We start from the raw sequence: 25,239 nt of genomic DNA, 5'->3' as shown, positions 1-25,239 counted from the left end.
GCAGGGAGGCAATATGCAACTCTAATATGCACCTGCCCTGGTAACCTGTGCTGGGTTCAGTTTTGGGGTCCAAACATACATTAAAAAAGTGGTCAAAAATAGAAATAATTTAGTATTTAACTCCAGAAAGCCTGCCTGAAGTTGAATTTATTTCCGTCTCATAAGAAACAGGGTGGGGGAGTGGGAATATCACTTTTTGCCATCTACTGTCAATGGCACGCTTTCTAACTGTTCAATTCAACAAGTTTTGAAGTTCAAGGAAAATACAGATTTGCAACATTGTGACAAAGGTAGGCCTTTTGTAAAAGAAGCCCATCTTCTTTCCAGTGCATCTTGTACGATGGCCAGTTTCATACAAGAATTTGCTTTGGCATAAGTTAAGAATATTGTATATAGATCCAGATAACTCCGTGTAGAAACAGTAGGTTCTCATGCTTTCTGAATCTCTGTATAGAATACTGTATTTTAATTTTTCTTTGGTCAAAATGAACCAGAACTGGAACTTGCCTGTACACTGCCATCTTCTGTAAGTCAGCTTTTCCAGAAAAAAGTAGGTTTTGAAGCAGTATTTTCTAGCTCACCTCAAAACATAAGAATGCAAGAGAACATTGTATAAGTATCTACTCAAACTGTAATTAGCAGAAAAAAATTCCCCATCCTGCCTTTTTTTCTGAACAGCTCATTTACATAAAATAATTTGTCATACAGTTCCTTCAGGATGAAGGATCACAGTCAATATACCTGTACTTCTTACTCCTAAACTTCAGCGGAGTCACCATTTGTCTTCTAGGCTGCCTGCAGAGCCCCTGCTGAGCCACAGACAGGCATGCTGGTCAGATGCCATCGGCTGCCCAACTGCCTTAAAAGACAGCCAAGTAAAAATTCACTTCTTAACGTTAGCTTTAATAATACTTGTTTGGGATCGCATTATTTTTCATGAGAGTGATTGCTACCACTGTTAGTATTTTGTAGTGATGACTGGAAAGGGAATTTGAGCATCATTGACAGGCTGCCCTGCTTTCACTCCACTGTGAGGTTCAATGAGCACCCTTGTAACACTACGTATAGCCCTCCACCAACCTCACACTTGCTCCTGTTCAAACCTCAAACAGTTACAGAGCAATTTTTAAACGTAAGGATGATCAACTGCTGGAAACGCAAACAGATTGTTGTAAATTGAAAAGGAGTAGAATACAACATTTGGGGCATTTTATTTAAGAACAAAGCATAACTAGAATATGAAACAAGCTTTCAAGGTCAGAGAGAGAAGAAATTAAAGTGCTTGCTTTAGAGTAAATTAGAAACATTTTTTAAAGATGGAAGAATACAACAAATACAATTGGGTGTGGTTCTTTTTCTTTAATGAAGAACAAGTAAATTTGGTGTCTTAAAAATGCATCTTAAGCCTTGTTCACTCTACAGTTGGTCTCAACATGACACATGTAACTCACTCTAAACCAGGAGACTATAATTGTACTGGAAGAACAAAGGCTGAGGTAATTGCTGACTAGAAAACTTTGTTATAGAGTCACTTGACATCCCAGAAGTTTTCCCAACACTTGATAGCATCTTGTTCAGGAGGCCACCAATTAAAAGACAAATTCGAGGAGCAAGGGAACAAAACTCATGTCCACGTTTCTTTTAATTTTACTCAGAAATATAAAAGTGCAAGTTCTGTAAATTAACAACATTTACAGTACATCACAATAAATATGCCACTTTGTGACATCTAAAAATTCTAGTCATTTATTTGAAATGAGTCATAGAGATAAAAACTGCATCAACATCAACAAAAATACCTGACCCAGTAAAGATAGTCTTAACATATTAACTAGCAAGATGCATATTCCATTATTGCTATTAGACCATGCCTCCGAGTTCCAAAGTATAAAAACTTATCAGTTTACACAAAATACAGTTTAAATTTTTCTCATCACAGGCACAATCTAACATAAAAAATAATTTTGACGTTTACAATGTAGGAGATTCTCCTACGAGGGGAGGAAAAAAAATTAATACAGAAACAGACAGTTCTATTTCAGTGATGATTCGCTAAATCCACAGAAAAGCTGCAATTTGCACAGAGTTAAACTGTTACATGAATACATAGTGTCTTTCCATACTCACTCCTGGCCTGGCCTTTTAGTACATGTACTACAATTTGCTAGCTACCTCCAAGTACGTAGACCCTAGATATCCCAACACAAGTTGCATGCAGGTGCTTCGTGTCCTGAAAAGTATAATCTCACATTATATTTAAGCAGCATATTTAAAAGGAATTTTGTCAGTAACTGTACTGTTTCTAGCTATTTACCCAGAATGGACTGTCTGTCTCATTGCAAAACATTAGAAGTCAGATAAGACAAAATAAGATTTCAAGTACATTAAAGCCTATTTTTAAAATTATTATTTGAATTCTAAGTAGTCACTACATAGACAAAATATTGTTTTCTAGTCAACACTCATTTGTGACTCAATATTACTGTCAAATTTGAATTTAAAAAAAACCCAACAGTGTTCTATCTGTAACACACCTATATTTTAGAAAAATAAAACTGCTTTTCTAAGAGTTAAGAGTCTCTCCTCTCCTTCAGGAACTGCAACAGAAGTGTTTAACTGCTCTAGGAATGCCTTTCATAGTAGGAACTGTGTATTTCTAAGGAGAAATAAAAGTGTCTCAACTGTTTCATTTGGCCTACCAAATAGGATATTACTTTTCTCCTCCATATCAGTCCTGCTTTAGATGCAACCTCAAAAGCAAATCAATGAAGGTTAGGTGTGGGCAAGGTCTAAAACTTTGGCAACATATTCTACAAAAGGGTAGGAAAAGGAAAAAAAAAGTTTAAGCTAAGGAACTGTTTAAGGCAACCTGACCAAAGTAAAGATAAGGCTTTTGGATAACTATTTCCAAGGATATACAGTTTTCTTAGCTTTGCAAAGTAACGTAATTCAACTAACTTTCAGGCCAGATTTCCATTTATAAGCTTCTTTAAAAAAATATTTACCTCCCTAGAATACGATATTAACTGAATATAAAACAGAAGGAGATACTACATATTACAGACAAAAGTAAAAAAAGCTACAGATGAGCACACAGATTGCCAAGTATTAAAAATTATGTGGTCATGACACAAGTTTTAAGCTCTCTGAGGTATTTCAATATCTTAACACCACAAGTCTGGAATACCATATAGAGACTTTGGATATTGTAGTATTGGTATAACTACCACAGTAGAATTTTGGGTTTGTGTTTTGTTTGGTTGGTTTTTTTCAATACCTTTAAAGATCACTGCTATAAAGATTCAGCAGCTTGAATGAAAACTATGTAGAACTACTGTATCTGGCCTATGTATTTTAACATAATAGAATATTAAGAGCAGAAATAAAAACTGCCCACACTGTAATAGCATGTCAAACAAAGTAAGTATTTGGCTGGAATGTACCAGAAGCAGAGATCCTAAATATTGACATAATTTATATCACAAGTATGAGCTGGGTTGGGAGGGAAGGAAGAATGGAAGGGGATGTGAGGTTTAAAATTCACAGATTAGTCATCATGAAGTCACTGACATAAGCCACTAAAATTCCATAAGATCTGCTTTTTGTGGCTTAACAGTTTTCCTCCTCCTCCTGTGTATTGGCTAATGCTTGAAGAAAAAAAGTGTTCTGCCCATTCCCAACTTCAGTATTCACGCCAATTACTTTTATTGTATTATTCTTTGGCATATTTTAGATCTAAGTATTTTAAAACGCAAAAATCGCATCTGCCAATATTTTTGAAGTAAATCATGTGTGCTTATTTAGGCTCACCTGCAGAGTTACAAGTAATTGTGTTCAGCTTGGTTTAAACAAACTAAAAACTGAAGAGTTAAAAACACAAGGTCACTTAACCTTCTTCCTGGTTGATTTACTTTTAGTTAAAATAGTAATGTTTTACTAAGCCATACCAACTCCGACCATACTAGGAAAGTGTCTCTGGCACAAGTGGTTTTCAGAAGAAAAGCTGGTCTTCCCAATAGCTTTTTCTTCTGCTTCATCTTAAAGTGCAGAAACTGTGGGAAAGGATAACAAGCCTTCCTGTCCGTCACTGTGGAACTACTTCCCTCAGAGAGGCTAAGGCTGCGTGTATGCGGACGTGCAATCTGTTCTCAAAGTCATAGCCAGTAAATTCCTCCTAGGGGAAGAAAAGCATTAACTATTAGCCTCCCTCACTTCAGGATGTGAAGATAATTTTACTACTAATGCTTAAGAAGTCATGTTACAAAAGAGACTGAAGAAAAGAGCTGAACTGGAGATTGCATGTTGCAATATCCCCGCATTACCCAAAGCAACAGAATTACTACAGAAATTCCAAGCTGGTAAAGAGAGCAGAACATGCTGTTTGGATCCCGTGTAGTTGAACAGCACCTGGAAAGTTCTGCAAGTCCAAAAGCTCTAGAAAATCCCAACATGCCCAAGGCAGGAACCAATTGGAACAGGCAAGGAGTGGAGAGTTGTCATTTTCAAACTTTCTGTAGCCAAATCTTAGTTGAAAAACTTGGCAAGGTTCTAACACTCCAAGAGAGGTCACTAATGTGGGCTCTGTGCTATGACTGACCTCGAAATAAATATCTACATAACATACATTAATGTGTATCATATACACTAATGTTTATCTACATGATAGTGTTGCAGATTATAGGTGAGGGACACCGACACTTAATATCCACTCCCCCTGCCCCAAACCCCTAAAAACACCACCTCTCAAATGCCCTCATCTCAGAAAGATAAATTTTAAAGTGTCTTAGTTTTTACCTTGGCTTGGAGAAGTAAAGCTTTGCCTCTTGGCACAGTCTACAAAAAGACAAACATTGCATTACAAATCCATTGCAAATGTTACAGAAAATATCTTAAGTATACAGCCTGGTCAGCCCAGAATTGCATCTCTATCTTGAAAACAAGGTACCAAGCAGACAAAACCCTCTCAAATTAGGAAACTAGAAATAATAATGAGGCACCCAAGAAACACAGGATTATGCGTTTCCAGTCGTCTACAGAAAAAGAGAAATCACAGCTTTAAATACAAGTTGTTACCGATGATGGTGAGCTACAACAACGCACAAGGAAACAAACGAGGCTACAGGTAAATGACTAATTGATCAATAGAGTAATTTTTGTTTCTTAAGCAAAGTTTAAGCCATTTATTTACAAAACAAGTTACTGGATTTTAAGCATTACACGTTGTTTCAGAAATCTCAATTTCAAACTCTTAAGGAAAAACATACATATTTGCAAATTAGTATTTACTACTGAAAAGCTCATGTTTTATTTCTTATCATACAATACATTTTTATTTTAAGCGTTACAAATAAATAATCAACTGCCTGGTTGATTTTAAAATTTAAAAATATATATAAAGAAAAAGGGAAAGCGGCTGGAAAAAAAGCCCCCGCCCCCCTCCCACCCTACAAGCCCACCGAGGGAGCCGAGCCGCTGCTCTGGCAGGAAGGAAAATTAAGACAGAAAAATTAAGTTTTCTTATTCAATTATATCTGAATATGAATATATGTATTTATATTGGTTAAATTACATTCAGCATCTAAGACTTCTACCAAAAAAAAAAAAAAATCTGTAAACTTCTTGACATAACCATACTAAAATCTTAAAGAACTTGATCAGAACCAAGTTTAAAATCACAAAGATGATTCAGATGACATGGTAAATCAAACATGTAATTAGGAGTAATTTAATAACAGTATGCTTTTTACACTAAAATTCATATTCTGTTGCTCAGGTCTTTAACATGCTCAGCCTCTCAGGTAAATGAGATTTATAAAATCCTATTCCCTTCTCTTTCTTAACCATTATAGAGGTCTCACTTAACACCTCAGCGAATAAATGGAATTTTCTATAAACAGTATCCACTTACCTCTAATTCTAGCTCTTGCTTTTCCCCATCCCACTTTATTCAAGTCAAGCATCATTTACCTCCTCATTGTCTGAGTGCCACAAGAGGGAGTTTCCTGCACATTCTTCACATACTAAGCACTACCATAGCTTCTCAGTACAGCTGTAAGCTGTTTATTTAGTCCTCAAACACCCAACATGAAGCACGTTTGGTTACTGTGTGCGCATACTACGTGTAAAGCAGGGAGGAAGGAAGGACTGCTCCCACATTCTCAAAATCTTCAGATAACTTCACTACCCACCACACCTCTTCAAAAAAAAGGAGACACCTGACATGATCAAATTTAAATATGAACATGGAAAAAAAGGCAGCAGGAACATCACTGGACTCAGACCTCCCTACCAGACTTCAAAGTCCAGTTCTAAGTCTTAGGGCAGCAGCATTTTCAAAAGAGCTTTCAAAAAGAAATTTCAAAAAATTTCAAAAAAGAACAATTATTTTTAAAAGCATTTTCTAGTTTTGCCCTTTGTCATAATATTCATTTTTATTGAAAGATTTTTCTGTCCTTCCCTTTTTAAGGGGAAGGTTCAGCTCAGATGATTAAATCTGACAAGATTAAAAACAACTGAGAACAGAATCTTAAGAATATGAGATACTATCAGCCCAACTACTTTATACACTACATACAATGATGTGGGGGTTCCAGTCATTACCCTCTAACCACTTCCCCTAAATTGCAATCTGATTCAGGAAGTACTACATAAAGTGGCATAAACTCCAAGTAGTGGTGTTAAGACATTTGAGGAGGGAAACACTAGCACCAAGAGTGGTTTAAGATTCTCTGGGCTCCCTAGGAGGGCAGGGTATGTGCAAAGACTAGAACGATCAAATGTATCGTCAATCAAGCCATTCGGACCATCTGAAAGCCACATGGATTATTTTCCTTTTTGTCCTGAACAACAAAAACCTCACTGCTCAGGGTGAAAGCCAAAATGCCAACACATACAGCTTCAACAGAATTTAAAGGACTGAAATCACTTTACTTATACATATCTTGCAATGAAATAGCACGATGGCATGCGTGCCCTCAGTCCAGCCGTGTTTCCAAGACGCACTGATGTGTGAGATTAGGAAGGTATCTGTCCTAAGAGTGGAGTTAAATAATCCGAAAGTAAAAAGACTTTTGACAAATACCATATTGGTCCAAATATAAGTTTGACCCCAAAAACATGGAGCTGTTTTAGGAAGGTGCCAAATTCTATTTGGAGAGGATAACTACAGGTAATCTTTGAGCTTGAACAGCATCCAACAGGAAATTAAATACATAAGAAAATGATTCTAGGCACTCACCACACTAAATACCACCTGCAGACAACAAATCCCTGCCTACCCAGGGCATTCTTGCCAGGCCTCTGCTGCCACCAGCAGCAGGAACACTAAGGCAAGTGAAGGGGGAGAGAGGTCTTTGCGTCTTGAGAGGTGACAGAAGTATTTCCATACCCCAGTGCTTATATATACTGTTTCTGTAAGGTGCATACGAAAAAATGGGCATCATGGCATGATCAGAGAGATGAAGAGTGAAGTCTTTGTGGTGCTTTTTGGAGTAAAGTACTCAATAATAATCAAAACAATGTGGTGCTACACTCATTGAAATTCTTACTTTACTTCTTGCTGTAGGTTTGCAGACATGTTCATTTTACTACTACAAAAAGACACCACTAATGGTCAGGAAAGTAACAGCTACCCTGAAGAATCCTAGAGAGCCTCAGGCTCTATTTTTTTATGTAAAAATAAAACCCAGTAACATCGAAACAAGTCATTGCACTGTTATCAACAAACAACTAAGCTCCTCAGAATGTCCTTATAGCTCTTGATATTGAAAAATTAAGATGTTACCTAAAACGCATTGCATTTCTTGGTTTGCAAAAAAACAAAGTAGTAAGTTTCTTTACGGTAGGTAAAAACCAAATTTTTAAAACTTAACATACATTATCATCCATAAACTTTGTTTCATTGTTTGTATAGTGGTATGTTGACTCCTCATCCTAATTTTAAGAGTTTAAAAATAGGTTAAGCTATTACCTCTGGATTGTCTAACAGAAGACAGCCAAGTTCATAGCAAGCATATGGCTGGACGTATAAGTTGTTTTGACGACACAGTTCATCTTTAGCAGCTCGCTGAAAGAACTATAAAAATTAAAGGAAAAAAAGGATTGCAGTAATAGATTAAAATTGACTGTTTGATACTTAAAAAAAAAAAAATCCAGAAGTACCATACAACTTTAATCACTAGAAATTAGCCCAAAGCTAAAATGAGAATACATTAAAAAATTTCCAGCGGTAGAGATTCTTCAAGGAAGGACCCAGAGGTTTTCACTGATACTACTGTATCGAGGCAAAACTATTTGTTTGGATTTTTACAAAGTAATGTATTGACTGTTTCAAGAGTTTTCCAACTTCATATTGAAAAAATACTAGATCTAAGAAGGAACTTTAACATCACAGATGAAGTACCCAAATTATTTAAGATATGCTTGAGAGAAGCAGGAAAAAAAAGAAAAAAGATATAAAGCCAGCATCAGCTCCCTTGTTGCTTATGTGAATTGCATTCTATTTTGGGGAGGAAAGAAGTTGTGCCTACAGATCAAAGCCTGGAGCAGTGGCAAGATTATTCTTTGGTATGTGCTAATAATCAAACCTCTCAGTGTCTAATAGGTCTGGAGGAGAAGCAGCAAACCCATGCTTTTGAAAGGTCAATCTCCATGTTATTTTTTTAAAAAAGTTGAATATTCTTTGTTGGACAACATAAATCCAGCAGAGTCAAGAACTTTTCAATTTTTCTTCCCAGCTTCCCCTTAACTCTTGCTCCTAACAAGCCACTTTAGCTACCATGTTCATTCAACACAGCCAATTACTTTTACAACACAGAATATAATGAAGACATGCTAAACAGAAGATTTGAAAAGAACCTGACATACTCTGTTGGAATTCACAAAACTGTACGATCAACAGCTTGCTTAACACTCTTACTCGATAATATTTACTGTTTAACAGAACAGCTTATAAAATAGGATTAGTGGTGTAAATTATCATTTAACAACTTACCTGAACAGCATCTTCAGAATTTCCTAAGCATTTGTGTATGGCACCAAGAAGCAAATTCCTCAAACCAACAGCCGATGAATCATCAACATCCTGACAAGCTTAATGAAAAGATTTCAGTACACAAACAGGATGGATTTAAATCCTTCCTTAGACAAAAACTGTAGTCTACAGTGACTTTTAGTTTGATGATTAAATCTAATCAGAAAAATGAGATGCTAGTAACATCAATATAAATCAAAGTAATCTGGTTTCTTTTAAATACAACCCATTTTGTATGAACCTCATCAAGCAATCTGTCACTCATGAGAACAGTGCCTAACAGGAATTAATGGGCTGAAGTCAAAGGCAGTTGGTGCGTTCTTCTCACAAGAAGAAGAGAATCCATTTCTCTACTGGTCTTTGAAATATTCACTAAAAGGTAAAGTTAAGAAACAATCACCTCCTTCTGGTGTTATGGGAAGCTAGGTTGTCCCAGATACTGAAAGAAAAGTACATAGTCCAAGTTGCAAGAAGCACAGGACAAGAGTTCAAACAAAGCTGATTTGTTCTGAACTAAAGCTAAGTAACAGACGCACAAAAATCCATACTGGACTTAAAAACCCAGACTGGGGTAATCTGGCATCACAATTCTCAATGCTGATGAGAGGATAAGGCTTATTTGCCAGACTTTAGCTGGTCCACAATCCAGGGACAGACTATGCCTCAGCTGAGTAGTGCTCTGTTTTCAGAAAGAACTGAATCATGATGCACGTAACCGTCTCTAGGTTAATCAGGCTCCATTTTGATCAAGCTTATTAGCGCCAGCTCTGTTAAATCAAGGCAGTAGAGCTCCTTTAACTTCGCATTCTGCCTCATCTCATAAACCCTGCCAGATCGTAACTAGCTCTGCATTCACAACACAGTTAATCCACAAACCAAATAAGCCACCTATGAATAACTAAGAGTTGGCTGTGTGAAGTACTCAGACCCTACGCAATACACAAGGCTGTCAAATCTCACTTGTATTGCAAGTCTCAAGTTACTTTGCATTTTACTTACAGAGATACATGTGGATACAAGTTAATTCCTTTATTTCTAAGTCAACTTCTAGACCTGAGGAAAAGCCTGGAAACTCGCCCCAGCAAATTACACTCCAATTGTTCAAGAGAAGAGGAAGCAAATAAAAAAAAACTCCCCTACCATCTCATCGTTCTTGAGATACACATAAGGCGCAGCAATAACATTCTCATTGTGCAGAAGATCTTCAACCACGGATCACTGATGCAGACACATCTGTCAGTGTCATATCGTACAAGAAGTGTATCTCTGAACTTTAATCTAAACTGCTATTCCACATTAAAATGTGCACCACTGACTAGAAGCTTATACAAGAAAGATCTACACAGCTTCTGAGTGTGTGGGAGAGAAGTGCACACTCTTTACAACCTCTAAAGCTGATTGCTCTGAAGGCAAATGACAGACAATCCTGAAATTTACTTTTACGTAAGTAAATCTAATTTTGAAGCCTTCACCATTATTTTTGGGACTAGAAAACTAGAGATCTGAATGTAACACACTGCCATCACACAGCTTGAATGGATAAACTATCTTAAATTAAAAACAGAACAAAACCCCAATACTAGTCCTGACTCTCAACTTAAAGACTGGTCTTTTTCTTGTTTAACATAAAAATCATGTCCAATCAAAAGTTCACAACTGCAGAAAAAAGGAAATATCTCAGTGGCAGACATTTTTTATTTTCTAAATGAGCAGGTAATAACTTGAAACTGTTTGCAGACTGCAAACAAGACTGATCGCTGGATGGAGGAAGAAGTACTGAAAACTTCACAATAAACACTGTTACTGTAAGCTTCACGTGACAGACATCCAAAGTTATCCGGAGACTAAGAAAGAGGCAATCACAAAATCCTCCTTTCACCACTAAGATGGTCCCAGCAGCCAAGATAAACAGAACCCTCACCATGTCATAGACGACCTCACAAGCTACGTTTTTCCTCTTAGAAGAAAACTGACACGCAGAAATGAATTGGTTATTTTTATTTTACTCTGTAGCTAGGTTTAATGAGTTAAATTTTGCTTAGTGACTTTGAACAATCACACTATTGTTTCACTTTAAACAATGGGCAAACACAATTAATTAAAAAAACAACTATATGCAGCAAGGCAGTTAAACTTCTCCCAAAAACCTATAAAAACGGTAAAAATGAAGCATTAAGCTGAATCTCAATGGGTCATTATTCTATTATTACCTGTTTTACTATCACACATGCACACAGGTTTAAATTTTCATGTTACAACAATCAGCTACTTCACACAACAGAAGAAATTTACACACCTCATTTAAAAAAGTAAACAAATAAATCAAGGAACCATATTATACCTTGGCTCATGTGCTGTAAGTTTGAGAGGGAACAGTTTGGAAGGGCTTTCCATAAGTACAACACTTCAATGGATGCCAGGACACAGAGCTCTTTGGTCGGCATTTGTTTTCTAAATCTATCTGCCTGCAAAGTGGGGAGAAAGAGGGAAGGGAGATCTGTCATCTGTCCTTTTACAGGGAACATAACACACATAGTAATTCTAACTGTTTCATGAAAGCATCCAACAATTTTATGAAAATAAAGTCAATGGTAACTTAGCTGAAAGACTTTAAGACTAAAAAGCAAATTCTTTCAATTAATTTATGGGCTTACATATTGATCAAAATTAAAGCTTCCTTGTATGCAGCCTAGGTTTGTTTTATTGTACTTCACAATCCCAAGTACACATTGACTGGCTGCTGAAACAGTAACATCTGCAAGATGACCAGTTGGGAGATATTTCCTAGACAACTCCTACTTTTCATAAAGAACTAAGGCTCTGACAAACAAGACAAGATAAAAAGGAGTAAGAATGGCAAAGCTAGAAGGAAAATTACTAAAGCAACTACAGTATCATGTATTTTTATCTTTAATAATTACTTTAGTTGTAAAGTGAATAGCTAATTCACATTTCTTTTGCTAGGTCCCTAAAATACATGACACTACTGTTTTTCCACCTGAATCCTTCCCACTAATTCTACAGAAGCAACATAGGAGAAAACAGATACATCCTTCAAAAATAAATACTGGTAAAGAATCCAACAGAATTACCAAGCGTAATTACAGTACTGAAACAAGTCAGCCTATGCTAAACCAAACCTTTTTCACTGAAAATTGTTCAATCTGATTGTTTTTTCTTTTGAAAAGCTTCTGAACTTCCTTGAACACATTCTGAGCACCACTAACATCACCAGTGGCTCCTTGACACACTGTTAAGAACACAGAAAGACAAACATGTTAACACTACTGGGATACGAAACAGGAAAAAATAAGATTAGATATCGTATGGTCACAGGAAAAAGACACACTTCCAGAAAGGATCTAGACCAGGGATTTGGCAAACATGCAAAACCCAGCTCTCCCAGGTACCCTCTGTGATCATTAACAAGTCAGCACTACTTTTTCGTACCCATTAAAGGAACTAATACAACCCAACCTCTAAGGATTTTTTTTATTAAATCTTTGCAATACACTGTTTTATGACCTGTCACTACACTGACAATCATAACTGTACCTACATTGGGGCCGGGGGAGTACTTACGCACATGCATGTGCGGGCATGCAGGCATACATTATATAAACAAGCAAAATTATGTAAGTCAAGTCCGGCATAAAGCTGCATAAACAGCAGGCAGTGTGGAGGGCACTATGTGCACTAGTAAGTTTCCCAAAACAAAACGGTGACAAAACTTTATCACATCACTGATTTATCACTTATCCAACACATTGAATATACTCACCTGCTGTTAAGTAAGCATAGTAGCACTGGGACCACCTGGATTCATTTTTAAGCCTTTCAAAGGATTCAAATGCATCTTTGAAATTCATCTCTATCATGCTGCACCAACCTAAAAGCAAGACTAATTTAACTTTGGAGAAAGCACAGTAATTCAAATTTGGTGTGAACATTACTGAAACACATAGTCTGTTATAAGAGCTGGAACTAGTTTAACAATTACACCAGTAACTGGAGAAGTTAAAAACAAAACAAATCAATGACATACATTTAAAGCCTAGTTTAAATTTACTGGGAAATGCTGAATTGTAAGATTCCATACAAAACAATGAACCCACCTCAGTGCAACAACAAATCTATACAGACACCAAAAGCGCTCTCTTTTTTTGTAATTTAAATACTAGATTTTGGAGGACGCTGAAACTTACAAAGCTACTACTTACTCCCTTCTTCCCCACTGTGACAAGATCTCTTAATGAGACACATTTAAAGCTTGAAGCAACATATCTTCTCCACTCTAAAGACTTGTACGCAAATTGAGAAACTATAGCATATATTGCTATTGATAGAAGGAAATGAACGTGAAATATAGGTCCTGCAAACTGTGAAGCTTCAACAGGCCAATTTGTTTTTGGCACAGAAACAGGTAATTCCACAGACAAATCAGATTAATTAATTTCTCATTTTAAATAACATTCTGTAGGTGAACAGTTTGCCCTTGATTCTATCACCTACACTCTGATTTTGCATCACCTTAATTTTAAAGTTTTCTGCAAATACATGAAAAACTGTTGAATTCTACTTGCCCAAACAAGAAGACAGGATTATCACCAAAATCCATCCAAGACAAAGGCCAGTATTTTAAAACCTTTTCTAAAATCCTAATAAAAATAAACCAGTTTATTGAAGTTGCTAGTCTAAACCTGAAAGTGAGCTATTCATAGTATAAACATATCCAACTCACCTATTTCATATAAGCAGACATGTTGAATCTCCCTTTGGTCTGCTGCAAGTTCCAAAGCGGTATGAAATGAGGTCAAGGCACTATTGATTTGACACTAACAAAAGCAAAAGAAGAAACAAAAAAAATTCAAGTGTCTGAAATTTGAAATTTGTTGGACAATTTGATTTTGAGAAAGAAAACATTTAGATTTCTGTTAACAGGTATTCAAAAATAACTAAGTGGTTAAAAAGAAAAATGAAGTGTCTTACAGATTGCAGGCTCTGGTTTGATTACATGAAAGAGGCACAACATCCCATTGAGAGTAAAATCTCAAAATTCATTTCAGACTCTATATTATTTAAATGAGCTAAAACCCACCATAGAGCTAACAGTTTGAAGGAGAAGAGCTAATATTCATGCAATATACTAGCTCCACATTGTAATTCCTTTGGCCAGCTTCCCTCCTCCCAGCTCGCTCAACCTGATCACTTTTGAATGGAAGCACGGGCAAATTATGACCTTTATCTACAATTATAAACAAGCATCTTAAAGAGGTTCCATAGCGAACACATTTTTCCATAGATTTTGTATTCATGATATGAAATGTAATACAAAAGCCAAATTATAAGAGAAAAGGGAAGTAAGAATCACTAATACAAAGCAACTCAGATTTTTATTTAAACAAAACTTTAGACAAGAATGCAAAGCGTTTGCTTGCGAGGTACTAAGAATCAGTTCCACCATGTGCAACAGTAAAAATTAAAACACACAGTAAGGAACTTGCACTCTAAAAGCCACTTAAAAAGAAAAAGGTAGAACACTATAGATTTAAAAAAAGGGGAGAGGAGGATAGTAGGAGTTTAATAATGTAATAGTGATCACCAATAACTTACAGCCAGTTCAGATCATCTCTCAACCTTAAAAATCAGGGGCTCTATTCCTCTTATTTGCTATTAAGTCTGAAATTCATTTGTTTTGTGCAGTAAGCTTTCGAGTAATCTCATTTCTATTCTAATTAGTCATTTCACCTTTAAAAGTCATGTATTTTTAGTATCTGCCAATAAAGTTTAGCTTTCCGCACAATAAAGTATCTTTAATATTTAACTTTATTTATTTTGAACTGTTTCACCTTTTTCCACATCCCTTAGTAACCACTTTAAGCAACAGTTAATAGAGAATTCATAGATGCAGCATGACATATAAGAAGATAAGAAGGCATATGAGATAAAAAAACATTTTGGTAAAATCATTAGTTACCAACAGCTTAACAAAAAGATGCTGACAGTTTTATAAAAAATAGAATGTTAGTTCTTTGACTACCTTAATTTCTAGTTTTCGCAGTCTAGGATGAGACTTCTCCGTAACAATCATCATAAAGGGGGCGATGCAAATCAACATTTGATTAGTTTTATACCCAGACACACTATACATCCCAGTATGGCCTATAGCCGCTTTAACAGCGTTCCTATATTTATTCTCACATACAATTACAATAATTTATACAACAGAAGAATCTTTAAGCCACTCTCTGCTGGTTAAGCACGTAAGTGAAAGAAATCCTTGAAAAAGGAAACCTGTCATCTACACATGCATAATTGAATTCAAAAATTCCTGCAAAAATCTGCAGAGTTGTATCTTAAGACCACACACACAGAGCTCTAAAGCTATTTTATTAGATTTTCTTCTTTGTCTCATCAGGGAAAACTGGTTTAGTTGCTAAGGAGCAATTTAACTGTAAATCATATATATTGCATCAAGAGAGCACAACTGCCAGCAAAGGGATCCACAGCTGTACCAATACAAACACTGTATACTTAGAAAATAAAACGGTGATTAGACTAAGATACCTGTTGGCATAACAGAAGAATATACTACACAGAAAGACAGGTGAGTTGTATTTGCCCTCAAAGTTACCAGGGAGCCTGAGCAATGTACACCTTGTTTACTTTTGCAGCAGCATATTCTCTCCACTACACATTACTTCACTGATGCTGGATCACCCCAACACGACTTCCTGGAAAATAAGTGTTATGAGCCCAGTCTTACAGAAAAAATAAAATAAAATAATGTCAGCTTAAAACTTTATCTTTGTATTAAGAAGTTTAGAAGTTCAGTAAATCTATGTTTAGAATGCTTCTGAGAAAAAAAAAAAAGAAGAAATCTAAATTTTTAGTCTTCAGTGAAGATACTTTGCCTTCTAAAAACCTAAAAATTTGAAAAATATACATCACTTATTTGTAGGGCATGTTATTCCACACAACAACTAATGGCAATTACATCATTGTCTGCAATGCCATACACCAGCCTGGGGCAGCACATGAAGTACTGACCACCTAGTAATATACAAGTCCAGTTAGTCAAATATTCAATCTTCTATAATCCATTTCTCTGTCTAGATCTTTCAAGTGTTTTGACATCTGCCTAAGTTTGCCTTAAGCATCAAGCTCAGTATGTATGTTCCAGAGACATTTCTTAATAATTAGTTTCAATCATCTCCAGGGATTGTGACAACATGCTGAAATATGAATTTCTACTCTTAGTGTTAATTCTTAAAACAAATTAATTACTATCCCTTTACAGTTTCAGAGAATAAAGAGAAAGAATTCTGAAGTCCCAAGAGTCTGCAAGCATATCATGGACAACACTTGAAACTGATGTTCTTTAGATTTAAAAAAAGATATATATATAACATACACACGCGCATACTTGTAACTCTTTCAAAAGGCATCACTCATGCCTCTCTTGGACATAATCAAAGACAAAAAAAGATTAATCCACAAAATGGGTAATATACAGAACTAAGTAACCCTAAAGAGCATTATTAAAGCTAATATGAGAACCATAATCTTTCTTGACTTCAGATTAAAACCAAGAACACCCCAACCCACCAACTAAGCATCTACAGATCTTACCAAGCCAAGGCGGCTCCCTGAGCCGACACACATTTTCCCTCAGAGTTGTTCTGAAATCTCAAGACACTTTCCCTCTCCCAGGACCTCTCTATTCTCGATCAGGACTATGAATTTGTAAAGCTTTTAAGAAGTCATGTTCATCACTAAGGGGAAACCAGCAAACAATATCTAAAAGGGGACAATTTACACTGGAGGACACTATATGACAATTTCAAAGCCTGTATTTTCTGTTCCTTAGCACCCTTCCTCCCCATTTTTCCCTAGACATGCCACAAAATCAAGATAGAGTAAAACTAGGATTCTGTATTTTATAGCCTAGAACAAGTAACTAGAGAGGCCAGCACAATTCCTGAAAATAAACCCTGACATTACACAAGCTCTGAAAATTTCTTTACTTAAGACATCAATGTGACTTTATTCCAAAAAATTCATTTAAGACTTTTCAATGCTTATTACTACTCTTGCCCTCAGTCTGCTTTTCCGTGCCACACCCTCCCACCCCAGATAAGAATGATACCACTGACACCATGATGTCTACAAAATGTAACTAAAAAGCACGAGTACTTGTCAGCATTACGTTTAAGCGTGCAACACCACTGCACGTTTTCACCAGCCTGAACATCAACCACACTGACACCTGAATGTACCACTGGTGTTCTGCCTGTCAGCTGGAGTATTTGGTACCTATTCCTTCAGACTCTTAACATGCACCTATACCAACTAAACTCTATCAGATCAAGCCTCAGAACCTGAGGTTTTTGTCCCAGCCCCAGAGATTTCTTGTTGCTTATATATACACATCTGGAGTCTGTTCCCAATCAAAGAGGAGCAATCTTGCCCAGTTCGCCATTTTGTCAAACACTTTATTTTTGCTTTATACCCTTTCCGCTCTCCACATGAAGCTATCAATCTATTTCACTATTTCTGAGTGGGGTGATTTGTAGTATTTAAAAAAGCAGATGGAGATTTTTAAAAAGTGTTGCTGATTGGGGGTGGGAGGGGGAGAGAAAGCAAAATTGCAAGCTAAAAAGCAGAAATATGTAAGATTTAAAACACCACCTTTTACTCTGCCCTCTCCCATGCTATCACCATGCCCATCTTTCACTACCAGCCACAATACCACACTTGAATAGTCTTAAGTCACAGTTTTAAAAGTAAATTGGTATTTATTAACATAATTATAATATTATACAAGACACATTTAGCAAATGGACGGCAATATTTTTATTTTCACGGTAATATGAAAGGCCCATGGGTACGGTCAGAAACTTTGATTGCAGACCAGTGTGTTTCAGCAGCTAATACTAATTACATTTTTAAGTACCCTTTAGGCACAAGTATAAAACATTATTCTCACTTGTTTTGAGTAGCTTAAGCTTACACGAAACATCATTATGAGCTTTAGTGAAAGTATTTCAAAGGTAGAAATAGTCAGACATTCACAAAGAAATACTTGTGAGGCTGGAATACACACCATAAAATCACAAGTCAAGCACAGAAATAGGCTGTTTTTATGGACATAACTAAGTGAATTATGTAAAAGTCAGGAAAAATGCTACTTTTAATATGCAGCCTCTTAACCTACTCTTTGAAAAAAAAGAGACATTGGATCAGCCTACCAGTGCAACCTTTAACTTTCTGGTGCACTTTCATTCCAGCTCTCCCAGATCACCCTCCTCTCCTTTCCCTCAACTCATTCGTTTCAATAGTCTCCAAACGCTTTCAGACTTCATTTCTCAAAAACATGAATCTGGGAAAAAAGTTGAACGATAATTTGGTCCATGTTTGTAGCACCTATAAGGCTACTTCACAGAAAACCGAAGTCTGCTAAGGCTTTTCTTAGCTAATATTCATATGTGCTTCTTGGAGCACAAAGCATTATACACTCACATGCTCTTCATTTGTCTTTCATAGCACTGTCACTGTGAAATCTTCCTTCCTCCTTGACTGCCTTCCTTGGCAATTTTCTCCTTTGTCAGATTTGTGTGTCACTGTCCAGTCTTGCTCTACTGCTTCTGCCCTCTGAACAGCTTCCCTCCCTCCAGGTGCCCATGGCTGAACTACACTTACTGTTTTTTTCCATAAAAAAGAAAAAATACACACATACACATATATAACTGTGCATGTGCGTATATATGTTAGCATACACACACACACAGACTTGCTAACAGAAGGTGAATATACCATCAGCTGAAAGTTACACAAAATGCGTTTGTAGGATCAAAAGCTATAAAAAAATCTGATGGGCTGAGTGCTAGTAGACTCTAATACAAAGCCTTCAATGACCATTACTGATTCCTATTTCCAGAACACACAAGCTCTTCTGTATAACATATAATCTGCCTTTCATCTGTGTACAATTAAATTTTATCACAGAACTGTTAAAAGATGACAGATGTTAAAGACTATAAAATATAAAAGCTTCAGCTCAAGGTGTATGTTAAGTGCTTACAGGTTAAAGCAGAGACTTACCAATTTCAGTAAGCCATCTCAAAATAATATTTCCATGCCTGGCGGAACGAATTTAAGCCTACCTGTGTATTAACAATTTCAAGGAAGGCCACATAGGCACTTCATAGCTTTTGCAGGAGCTCCACTCAGCTGCCTCGAAGATGAGGTGGAAATTACTACTCAACATATTAGTTTGTAATCCAAGGGCATATGTGCACCTCTGGTTCAGGACGTACAATAAGATCAATGCCTGGAGTTGGGACACATGTAACTACAAATGTATTATGCAGAAACCCAGTGCAGCTCCCCATGCTATTGCCACCAGTCACACATCTGCCTTCACTAGTATGTCAACAACATTCGAGCAAACTAAGCTTGCAAATTCCTAACAGAGTCTACAGAAGAGCTTGAGACATTTAAACCAAAACATTTAGACACAGCAAAGCCTCAATGATACAGTACCACTTAGAACAAAGAAATGACAGGGGAACAAAACAAAACAAAACCCAAACAAACAAAAAAAACCACCACAACAACTCCAACCAACCAGAAAAAAAAAAAATAAAAGAAGAGAATAGTGAAAAGGGATGTTTAATTCCTGTCAGCAACCAATAAGCTTTCTGCTGACTATGGGGATTGCTACATAGCATAATGCATAGCATTCTGCCTGCCTCAGCTAACTAACTTTGTTAACACGGCCATACTGTCTCTGGCACAAACTATTTCACTTGGAGCTAAATTTCAGTGGCTACATACAGCATCATGTAATGCACAAATACTCTAAGATAACAGGTAAAGAACTCTGCTTTGAAACATAACGGTACCCCAGAAAGGGACTGACTACACAAAACTGACACTCATCCCAAACCTATCCTCTGTATTTACACATAGAAACATATACTCAGTTTATTGACAATTATGTTTACATTTTTGCCCTAGCTTGTCCTGAAAGTCAGAAGAATAATAGTTGAATTTTATTCCTCAAGACACTAAACATGAAAAAAAAGTTCAAATACCAAGTCACACTCTCAACATATTTACATTTTTAACCTCATTTACATTCATTTTGTGGCTATTCCTAACAAATTTGATTTTTACCTCAAGAATGTTCAATTATACGTGTATTCCAAAGACCAGCAAAATCTTTCCCACTCAGAAAACAGCAATACTTCCCAAAGGCTGACAGCTTGCCTGTGACTGTAATTCCCCAAATACACTTTTGCTTTCAGAAAGAAAGCAAAAAAAAAGAAAAACAATATCCAAATGCCATGCAAGAATATGCCTGCAAAATCTGACAGGCCACAGAAGTGTGTCCCCGCTGTTCTGTTACTGTTGCTACCTCCCTCAAAATATTAAGTTGTATTTGAGAGAGTTAACTGCAAACCCTAGCAAAGAATGACCATCAATATTAAGATCTGGATTAGCTCTTGTAATTATGATGTTGAGATGAAGGGTTTGAACATTCTAGTTTTGTGCTTTTGTGTTGGGTTTTCTTGTTAATGTAATCACTCTAGAAATATTCTGGTCTGATAAGAGCAGCAGCTAGAAGTTGAGTAGTTTGAAGTACTCATCACCATCTTGTATTATCACAGATTCTTAAAGAGTAACTCAGCCAAAAACCATGAGGCTGCTGCAGTGTTTGAACAACACTCTGCAACAGCGTTCGCAAACACATTTTCAGTGAATACAATTCTGCCTGGGTCAGAGCTCACCCGTAGCAACAGAAAACATCCTGGTTTGACCTCTTAAAAGCAAAAGCAGTTATGTGAGGGAAATTATTGCAGAGAATTAGCTGTTTATGAACAATGCATAAAATGAAAAGGGGAAGATAAATGCTATGTACTCAGCAGATAATACTCAGATTTTAGCTTGACAAGCAAAACTGAAATAGCTATTTATACCACAAGAAACTCACGAGTGACCAAACGCACTTCCTTCTAGCACAGAGCTACAAATATATCAAGGAGCTGAAAAAGAATTTCAAAGTGCCATTAATTCCGATAGAAGAAGTGTAAGAGCAGGTTTGGCATGTGAACTTGAAGCTAGGAAGGAGTTAATCCTTTCTTCTTACTTATCTTTCCATTATCTATATCTTTAGTCACAATTTGCTGAAGCTTGCACAGTTCATTCACATCAGAAAAGCATAAAATAAGAAAGGGTGGGGGGAAGAAATCAGTCAAAAGGAAGAAAACATGCAGTACCTCTAATCGCTGTATCCTTCCCTTGAAGAACATGAACAGAGAGGAACTGGGATAAGCAGATTCTTTTTTTGCAAGAATTTCTTTTGCCTCTTTCAACCCTGCCTTGTTATCGCTGCCATCAAGGGCAAAAAAGGGACGAACAACTGTGTGGTACCACAACAGAGCTAATCTAAAAGAAATACAAGAGTAAAAAGGATTACAGCTCATAAACAGAAATTTAAGGATAACGTTTTACACAGGCAGATTTTTTAAACAATTCTGAAAGACAAAGAAAGATATGAATCTTTTCTTACACAACCTGGCTTTAAAACAAACACAATACTATTGCCATACATCAATGTACTCCCAAACTGCACCTGAACATACAATTCAGTGCACATTATCTAAAGGTAAAGTGTAACAATCAAGCCCATAGCATCAAAGCAGTTGAGCCTTTAGAACTCCGTAGATTTTAAAAAAGAAAAACTCACAGGAAAACTCTGAAAACTTACTGTTCATTAGAGAGGAAAAAAACAAAACAACAAACAAAACCAACAAAACTTAACACACATCAGCAGACATACTTGAAATCAATGTCAAAAAGAAATACATCTGGTGTTCAGAAGGGCAGACATCTACATGACCTACATCACTCTTGGAAACAAGGGCAGAGCACAAAGATTTCCAAGACCATCTGAAGGAAGAAACACCCCAAAAATCCCACATTTTTCTTCCCCAGAAAGTATAAAGAACAAGTCAACAGGAACATTTAATCTTAAGCTTTCTTAAACAATCAGAAATCTAATTGTTCTCCTCAAGCAGAAGAGACTTTAGCTCTGCTGTCAATGTTTCAAAAGTGACAACTGATGGTACCTGCAGTAGTTCCAGTAATAAAAGCATTAATTTGGAGATAATGGAATAATAAACCCATTTATGAGGGCAGTTTAAATTAGGTCTGGCTAACCCTTCACCTGATAAAAAGACCTGAATGCAGTATGAAGGCTTGGGGAAAAGAGTACACAAAAAATACTCCTCTAAAAAGACAATGGAACATCCCATTTTACTCAGATGCTAAAATTAAAAATAAACTGGAAGAGATCTTTGGCTAATAGTAAGGATAAATAGCTAAGTGAGATCAATGACTCATACAAAACAGTATGCTCTCCACAGAAGAGAACACAACTCAGGTAATTTTACTCAGCCTCCAAGGGGTGCTTTTATTTACTCTGCTGGCATACAAATTACTAGACATTAGAATAGCAGGTACTGAAGAATACAGCAAAATACTGACACAAACCCCAAATACATGTAAATAACTAACAGCAGAGAGATCTCATACACTAGTAAGTGATGAATTTACTAAACCATGGCATGTTAAACAACAAACTACAAGTTTATTTTACCTGCTGTTGTTTCCTTCAAAGCAACATGACTTTTTGGTTTTGACTTTTTTTCCAGTTACTTACTTTTAGTACTAAGTTATCTACCAAAGCATTTCAATATAGCTACTCACGTAGCTAAAGGGGCCTTCATGTCCTTACTTTCACTTGCATACATCAGTGAAGAAAGCCCCTGTAGGCGGTCTCCAGGAAAACCCAGCAGGTTGATGATTTTGAGCAGGTTTGGGGGCACCATGGATATGCAAAGATGAAAAAGTCCATATCCAAAGCTAACAGCACCTTTCAGTCTGTTTAGCGAATCCTCCGTTACACCTTCTGCAGCAATATGATTATCATTTGCAGCATCAGAAGTCAAGGATTCCTGAGTTGTTTTCTTCTGATATATTTCCTGAAGCGCATTAATATCCGCATAGCACTTATTGTAAATTTTCCAGGCTTTTCGGAGTATCCACCCACCTTTTATGTACGCTAAAAATCAAGGAAAAAAATATTTCAAGGACATATTTCAGAAGTGGAATACAGTAAATGCTATTTCACAAATCCTAGGATACTCTATTTGCATTAATGCATTGTACAAAAGATTTTGTAATCGCTACTGTCATCTTGAAGAGGTCCTTCATACTGGGCGCTACAAGCTGAAGTGCTTCTCAACCAGAGACTTTAAAACAGCATGCAATACAAAGGGACTCCCCTTCAGCTATGTAGCAATACAACTGCAGAAAGAAATAGAGAAATCAGAGAATTTAATGCTGGATTCTGCTCCACTATAGAATGCAGATGAAATGGCTGCCTGGCAAACATACAGAAGCAAAACTCAAAGAGATTACACCTCTTAAGCCCAAATGACATTAAAAGACAGCTGACGGGAAAATACTAAGAAAATCCCTTCCTTTGGCTTAGATAATAAGATTTTCAACACCATCATTTCCCTGCCCCTCATACAAACACACCGCCTTACAATTAAGAAAAAAAATCATAGAAAAAATAAAAGAAAGCATAAATTTTATGGTTTTAAAACATTTCTCAGCTGCCTAACTTCCTCAATTTCAAATGCAAGCTGGGTACCTAAATTTCCTTAAAAATCCGGTCTTGAGCATTCTCAGTTGAGAATGAGAAAATTCTCAGTCTCATTACCCTCTTTACAGGAGGCTGAAGAAAGGCATGACAGCAAAAGATGAAGATGTCCAATTTGCCTATTTACACAGCATTCATCTTGCTTATAGCACATCCTTGGATAATGATAAGTGGTAAACAGAAAATAAACACAGAATATACTTGTACACGTTAACTGTAAAAGCAGACACAAGCATTTTGTCTGTGATAGAGCCCTGAGAATGAGGAACTGCAGAGACAAAGGAGTTAACTAAAAGTGAGACAAAATAAAAGCGTGGTTATAGCAGCAGTGTTCTAAACAGCTATCACCAAATTTGCAGAGATCAGTGTTATAACTGATGCCAGAATTAGACCATAACAGGTGGGGTGTGTCAAAGAAAAGGAAAATGCTATTAATACCAAACCACTCTTCATAAGCCTTTGACATCTTTGACAAAATCCTTCCAATTACAAAAAAACATTTCTAGATAAAGTACCATCACAGACTAGACTACCTCTTTTTGGATTCTTGTTGTATGAAGAGAGGATGAAGCTAGTTTGATAAGTCTTATTGCACTGAGAAAGACTGCAAAATTTGTATTCTCAGTTGTGACAGAAGGGTTCTGTCAACATAAAGTATTAAAAAAATTAATCCTCTATCTTGAGATCCATATTAAAGTGTTATAATAAAAAATGTAAACCCCTGCCATGATTCAGTTGCATTACAAGACTAACATTACTTCAATTTTAAGCAACTAGGTCACTTTTTGGCTGCACAGAATATTTTAAAAGTTACGTGGTTCACCATAAGATGAATGCTCATACAATCAACTGCTGCATAGCAATGCAGCAGATAAATGATAAGGAAAACCCCACATTTTTACTTGTCCTACAGACAGTGTTTCTGCTGATAGCCAACTACTGTGTTTTGACGCATGCATCAAATGGAAACAATATGATGTGGAAAAAAAGTATAGTTTTAGGCTTTACTTCCATTAGTGTGCTGTCATGAACAGTTCACTAACGCAGCATAACTCTAATAGATAAAACAATCTAACAAATTAAAATCATGAATATCTGACTTCTTAAAAATTAAATCAAGCCCAATCACTCAGCTGACTTCCCAGTATGAACTTCTGAAAGGAGTTAGACCCATGACAGCAGTGGTAAATATCAAGAAAAGGTACTTCAATATTGCTGTGGGAAGCGAATATAAGTTGTTGTGTTACTAACTTTATGACGAAACTATTTCTAATACATCCAAGAGGGTGGAAAGGAAAATCTAAAATGTGTTAGGCATATGAGAAAGCAGCTTGCATGTCATCATATGGTTCTTGTCAAACTGTTCCAGGAAGAAAAACACAATAAATTCTTCACTCATCCACTGATGAGAAATATTTATCTGCCTCTGAAGAATGCTTTTTTTTTTTTAAGTTACAGTCATTTCAATAAT

The 25,239-nt window shown here is 36.4% G+C and overlaps 1 protein-coding gene across 2 annotated transcripts in view; it reads right to left on the bottom strand.

The window, feature by feature from the left end:
* Positions 1-1,339: 1,339 nt before the first annotated feature.
* Positions 1,340-25,239, bottom strand: part of TTC39C (tetratricopeptide repeat domain 39C) — a 41,560-nt gene continuing 17,660 nt past the window's right edge. The window contains exons 5-14 of one of the 2 annotated variants that reach the window (XM_068396106.1): positions 22,808-23,162; positions 21,316-21,484; positions 13,773-13,866; positions 12,813-12,920; positions 12,172-12,281; positions 11,373-11,496; positions 8,993-9,090; positions 7,970-8,074; positions 4,795-4,833; positions 1,340-4,174 (exon numbers count right to left, since the gene is read on the bottom strand). In XM_068396106.1, the coding sequence (XP_068252207.1) occupies positions 4,085-4,174; positions 4,795-4,833; positions 7,970-8,074; positions 8,993-9,090; positions 11,373-11,496; positions 12,172-12,281; positions 12,813-12,920; positions 13,773-13,866; positions 21,316-21,484; positions 22,808-23,162 (1,292 nt within the window). In that variant the 3' untranslated portion in view covers positions 1,340-4,084. Of the gene's footprint in view, positions 4,175-4,794; positions 4,834-7,969; positions 8,075-8,992; positions 9,091-11,372; positions 11,497-12,171; positions 12,282-12,812; positions 12,921-13,772; positions 13,867-21,315; positions 21,485-22,807; positions 23,163-25,239 lie in introns of those variants that run through there. The other variant, XM_068396107.1, reaches the window with a different exon arrangement.

The sequence above is a fragment of the Nyctibius grandis genome, chromosome 3, assembly GCF_013368605.1.
Source record: "Nyctibius grandis isolate bNycGra1 chromosome 3, bNycGra1.pri, whole genome shotgun sequence".
Lineage (NCBI taxonomy): Eukaryota > Metazoa > Chordata > Aves > Nyctibiiformes > Nyctibiidae > Nyctibius > Nyctibius grandis.
Note: the sequence above shows the minus strand (reverse complement) of the source record. Positions and strands in the feature narration are given on the sequence as shown.